The 5,000-nt window shown below is 50.1% G+C and overlaps 1 protein-coding gene across 2 annotated transcripts in view; it reads right to left on the bottom strand.

The window, feature by feature from the left end:
• Positions 1-5,000, bottom strand: part of LOC125035284 (fibrocystin-L-like) — an 18,916-nt gene that overhangs the window by 9,343 nt on the left and 4,573 nt on the right. For both annotated transcript variants that reach the window (XM_047627562.1, XM_047627563.1), the window contains exons 8-18: positions 4,680-4,861; positions 4,205-4,371; positions 3,559-3,800; positions 3,025-3,179; positions 2,542-2,826; positions 1,927-2,099; positions 1,442-1,511; positions 1,170-1,332; positions 686-921; positions 435-584; positions 1-127 (exon numbers count right to left, since the gene is read on the bottom strand). The exon at positions 1-127 is cut by the window's left edge and continues 95 nt beyond it. In XM_047627562.1, coding sequence (XP_047483518.1) covers positions 1-127; positions 435-584; positions 686-921; positions 1,170-1,332; positions 1,442-1,511; positions 1,927-2,099; positions 2,542-2,826; positions 3,025-3,179; positions 3,559-3,800; positions 4,205-4,371; positions 4,680-4,861 — 1,950 coding nt within the window. The remainder of the gene's footprint in view (positions 128-434; positions 585-685; positions 922-1,169; positions 1,333-1,441; positions 1,512-1,926; positions 2,100-2,541; positions 2,827-3,024; positions 3,180-3,558; positions 3,801-4,204; positions 4,372-4,679; positions 4,862-5,000) is intronic.

Below are 5,000 nucleotides of genomic sequence, written 5' to 3'. Positions count from 1 at the left end.
TTCTGGTCTGGCCGTGTCTGTTGCTGACGATGAAGTCCCGCGTCCTCAGAGAAGGTGGCTGGATTGTTTGTCCGTCGATCTGAATCTGAAGGAATTTCATGGGACTTCGGCAGACTGCCCCCGGGACCTGTGGGGAGGAAGGGTAGAGGTAGACGCGTGTGGAGAGGTTGGTGTGTTTTTTTTTTCTTTTCTTTTCTTTCTTGCTTTTCTATTGTACTTGGGAATCATGACATACTATAATTGCAAAATAACCTCGCGTTTTTTTTTTTTTTTGTGTGTGTGTGTCTTTTAATGAAGCAAAATGCCGTTAATACTGATACAACTCGAGGAACTATCAAAGGGAATTAAAGACACACGCTAGGCCAAAAAAAAAAACAATGACATAGGGAATAACTGATAATCAATTTTACAAAGCAGCTGAGTACGATTCTAACCGTCGGATTCACGGAGAAAGCAGGTTCTTTACGGCGGCAGCGTCGGGGAGGAAGGATGCCCATGTCTGCCACCACCACGTTGTCAGGACTGCCAGACAGGGACCCATCAACGTCTTGCCAGATGGTCTCGTGTTCCCATTTGAAACGAATCTGGAAGCCATAAATTCGTGATCATAAAAATGCTCGCGGACATCGACCTCGTGACGAATGAATCAACAATCGAAACACTTGCGCACAGCCAGGATATTCACCTTATTAGGACTGTTGATGAAGGTGAGGCCCTCGACACGCACCGACGACCCCGCTCGGATATTCGTGCACTGAGAGCACCCGGAGAGAGCAACGCACTGCCCGCCGGCGAAGTTGACGAATGTCGTGCCCGCCACGGTCAGCACATGCTCCTCGGGGGCCACCACACCGCTCGAGGGTCGCTTGCAGTCCCCGGGCGAGAGGGCGGAGCGGCCCACCACCAGCGAGTTGAAGACGCCTGTCGAAGTACGGTTTTAGATTACCTACTGAAGATGTAAATTTGTGTCCTGTTGCTCAGTATGTGCGTGAATCTCTCCCAATGCAAATCATGATACGATTACGTATTGCAACGTACGATGGGTAGTATATTCAAAGTTAAAGGTATAATTAGGACATTTCATATATCCATTCAAGTGACCCAAGTGAAAATTAAAATCCCTTTTCGTTTCCTCTCACGTAAATATCACCAAATCACAGCACACTTACCGGGTCCGTCATCCATTCCAAAGCCTCCCTTGACCTGTATCATCTCCAAACCGGCTTTCTCGTTGTCCAAAACCACGAAATTGTGGAACTGCAGCGCCCCGCCTGTTCCGACCTCCGCCCCGCGCTCGCAACGCCACGCCGTGAAGTTCTCCCAGCGAGCCACCTGTATGAGACCCATTTTGTTTTCGCTTTATTTCTATTAATGCATATAAGTGAGTATATATTAGTGTTCAGAGAAATGTAAAACTGCAGACGATGGCAATGCCACATACCGTGTCCTCATGTCCGCACTTATCAGTCTTGGGAAAATAGCCGTCATTGGAGAATACCCACAGACCGTACCTGTAGTTCATGGTAGGATTAATTCGCATAGAGAAATTAATTGTGAGAAGCATATTTTTTCTCATTTATTTAATCTCTCGATCTCAACTGTTACCTCTTCTCTTTCTCTCTCTTTCTCTCTCTCTCTCTCTCCCACTCTCACTCCACTCCCACTCCCACTCCCACTCTCACTCCACTCCCACTCTCCCACTCCCACTCCCACTCCCACTCCCACTCCCACTCCCACTCCCACTCCCACTCCCACTCTCACTCTCACACTTCCTCTCTCCCTCCCCCTCCCCCTCCCCCTCCCCCTTCTCTCTCTCTCTCTCACAAACACACACATACACAGAAGACCAAACAATACACTCACACCTATTCACACAACCGCACATAACGCCACTCAAGATCAACAAATAGAGCTCATGGCACCAACCTGCCCATGGAGTGCGCGGAATTGTTGTAGAATCCTGCCACGGGCGCCTTGTTGGGGCAGTGATCCGACCCGGCGGAGGGACCTGAAGGGGAGCTCTCCAAACGGTACCAGAAGCCGAAGTGCGTTCCTCCTGCGGCAGCGTTGTGGCGGACCAGGTTATTCGGGTTCACGATCTGGGGGAGGGAGGGAGAGGTAGAAGAGGAGGGGGAGGAAGGAGGAGGGTAGGTGAGGAGTAGGGAGGAGGAGGATAAGGAAGGTGGGTTGAGGTGGAAGAGTGAGAGCGAGGGTGAGGAAGAGGGAAAGGAAGGGTGATATGAGAAGGAGGAGGAGGAGGAGGGTAGGTGAGGAGTAGGGAGGAGGAGGATAAGGAAGGTGGGAGAAGAGGAAGTGGGAGGTGAAGAAGAGGATGAGGAGGGGGAGGAGAGAGGGTGAGCAGAATAGGATGATGGTCAGAAAGGTGGGAAAGGAGAAAGAGGAAGGATAAGGATATGTGAGGAGAAGGAGGGAGGTTGGGTAGATAGTATTAGTACTGTCATCATCATCAACAGCAGTGTTATCATCATCATTATCATCATTACTATCACTATACCCCAAAAAAAAAACTCTCCTACTCACCCAGAAGGAAGCGGGAGTGAGATCAGCGGTGAGGAGAGAGGATGACAATCGAGTGAAGACTGCGAGATTGTATTCGAACACATTGTCCTCTTCGTTCCCATCCTCGGTGAAGATAGCGTGTCCGAATGTGTTGAATAGTACGTTAGATCCCACCGTTAGACCACTGGTGGCGTGTACGGTAATTGCGCGGTTGTACGTGTGGTGAACGGAACAGCCACGGACGTACGAGCGGTGGACTCGGCCGAGCATATGGAAGTGCAGCGGGTAGCGCCCGATCTGGTAGGCCTGCGGGGGCAAGAAAAGGGGAGTTAGGAAGGAAGGATTGTGGGTTATGTTTTCTTTCTTTTTCTTTCTCTCCAAAGAGACGATTTAATACGTCTATCCATCTTTACTTCTCTTACCCGGCTTTCCCCCTTACCAACCTCCATCCCTTCCTAACCTTCACTTCCCATGTCCCTCCCCTCCCTCATTCCCCCTCCCTACCTGCCCGGCTTGCGAGATCTCGACGTGTTGGATCCGCGCCGCCACGATCTCCTCGCCGGGGCGTTCGGGCGCCAGCATCACCGTCGCGCCGAACATGTCGCTGCCGAGTTCCGCGCCGAAGTTCCCGTTGAAGCACGGTGCCGTCGAGAACTGGCCTGGGGGGAAAGAGACGGGTTAGGGGTGCCTATGAGGGGAGGTGGGTGTGTGGGTGAGGGGGAGGGAGGAGTGTGTATTGGGAGGGGGGGGGGGTGAGGTGTATGATAGTGTTTTGATTTTGTTTACACTGGTATGATCTTTGAATTGATATTGTGGAGTCATTTTTTTTCTGTTTTCCGTTTGTTTTCTTTTCTCTTTTACGTAGTTATAGCCAGGATGAAGTAAATGATATATATGAGCCTTTCCTTGTAACTGTCTCATTTACCAGAAGGAAAAGATGAGGGCAAAATTTCTACTAATACATAACAAATCGACCCTCCACCCTACATCCATCTAACAATCAAGCAAACAATCAAACAAGCGAAACAAACCGCTTACCTGGACTCCACTTCCCTCCGCATGGTTCTATGACATCGCCGGCGAAATCTGCGCTCATGACGCCGCGGATTCTGACGTTGCGCGAGAGAAGGCCGACCTCCGCGCGGGTGTCGACCACGCGTCCGCCGAGCGTCTGACGTAACGCGACGTGATGGTGACGCAAAGGCTCCGTCACGGTCACGGTCAGGCCATCTCCCGACACGCTTGCGATCGTCAGCTGTTCGTTTTCGTTGGTGGAGAACCTGATTCGGAAAATGGCGGGTACAATGGATGGAAGGAAGGGAGAGGAGAAGAGAAGTGAAGAGGAGAAAGGGAGGAGAGGCGAGGAGAGAAGATGGACAGGGGAGTAGAAAAGGAAGAAAGGGCAAGAAAAGAAAAAACAAATGGAAAGATGAAAAAAGAAAGAAAGGAGGAGAGAATAAGAATATGGTTTAATCTTGTCTTCAATGAAAGCTCGTGTATAAATCTCTTTTCATGGTATGATTCTATGACATATATATGCATAAATTTTCTCGCAGATAATTCATTATATCATCCAAAAAACACACCAATAATTGATCAAGGAGTATTCACTCGATAAAAAAACAGTGTAATTACAAATATTATACTTTTCACCTCTAAAGCCAATTCTAATGTCCCGTCTCACCTTCTTTCCGTGGAGGCGAGGACGAGGGAGTCCCCGGGGCGCCAGGCGACGGGCGTCTCGAGCCTGAGCACGCGGTCCCCAGGGGCAGCGGGTGACGCCAGGCGCGTCCATGGAACGGACACAGGAGCGCCGTGGAGGTCGAGGGTCCCATTGCGCACGGCGAGTACCTGAGGGAGAAGGAATACCGTCAGTAAGGTGAAAGGGGCGGATGGGTGGATGGATGGATGGATGGATGGATGGATGGATGGATGGATGGATGGATGGATGGATGGATGGATGGATGGATGGATGGATGGATGGATGGATGGATGGATGGATGGATGGATGGGTTTATCCATTCATTATGCATTAATATTAGCATCCAAACTTTTCTTTATTCATATACATATTCGTTGCCTACGTTTATCCTTATCAATAACTATTTCCTCATTTCCATCTTTTTCTTTCCCTGAGCAGATCTGGCACCAGGACGCACCTTGGCACCGAAGACCGGCAGCTGGATGGACCTTGCGTTGCCGTGGAGCTCGATGGTCGCTCGGCCCTCGAACGGGTCCTCCTCCGAGCCGATGCTGAGCGCCCCGCCGTCCACCACTAGGATGTACTCTGCCCTCAGCACCACCTCCGACGTCGCCTCAGGGTCCACCAGTAAATGACCTCCTGGATGGACGGTTAGACGATGTGAGGTTTTTTTTTTTTCATTTCTTAATTATTCTTAGCATCTCTTTCTTTCTTTTTTTCTTCATCCCCCTTTTCTTTGTTTATTTTTTCTCTCCTCCTATCTTATCCTCTCCTCTCC

Source organism: Penaeus chinensis, chromosome 19 (assembly GCF_019202785.1).
Source record: "Penaeus chinensis breed Huanghai No. 1 chromosome 19, ASM1920278v2, whole genome shotgun sequence".
In the NCBI taxonomy this organism is placed as follows: Eukaryota; Metazoa; Arthropoda; class Malacostraca; order Decapoda; family Penaeidae; genus Penaeus; species Penaeus chinensis.
Note: the sequence above shows the minus strand (reverse complement) of the source record. Positions and strands in the feature narration are given on the sequence as shown.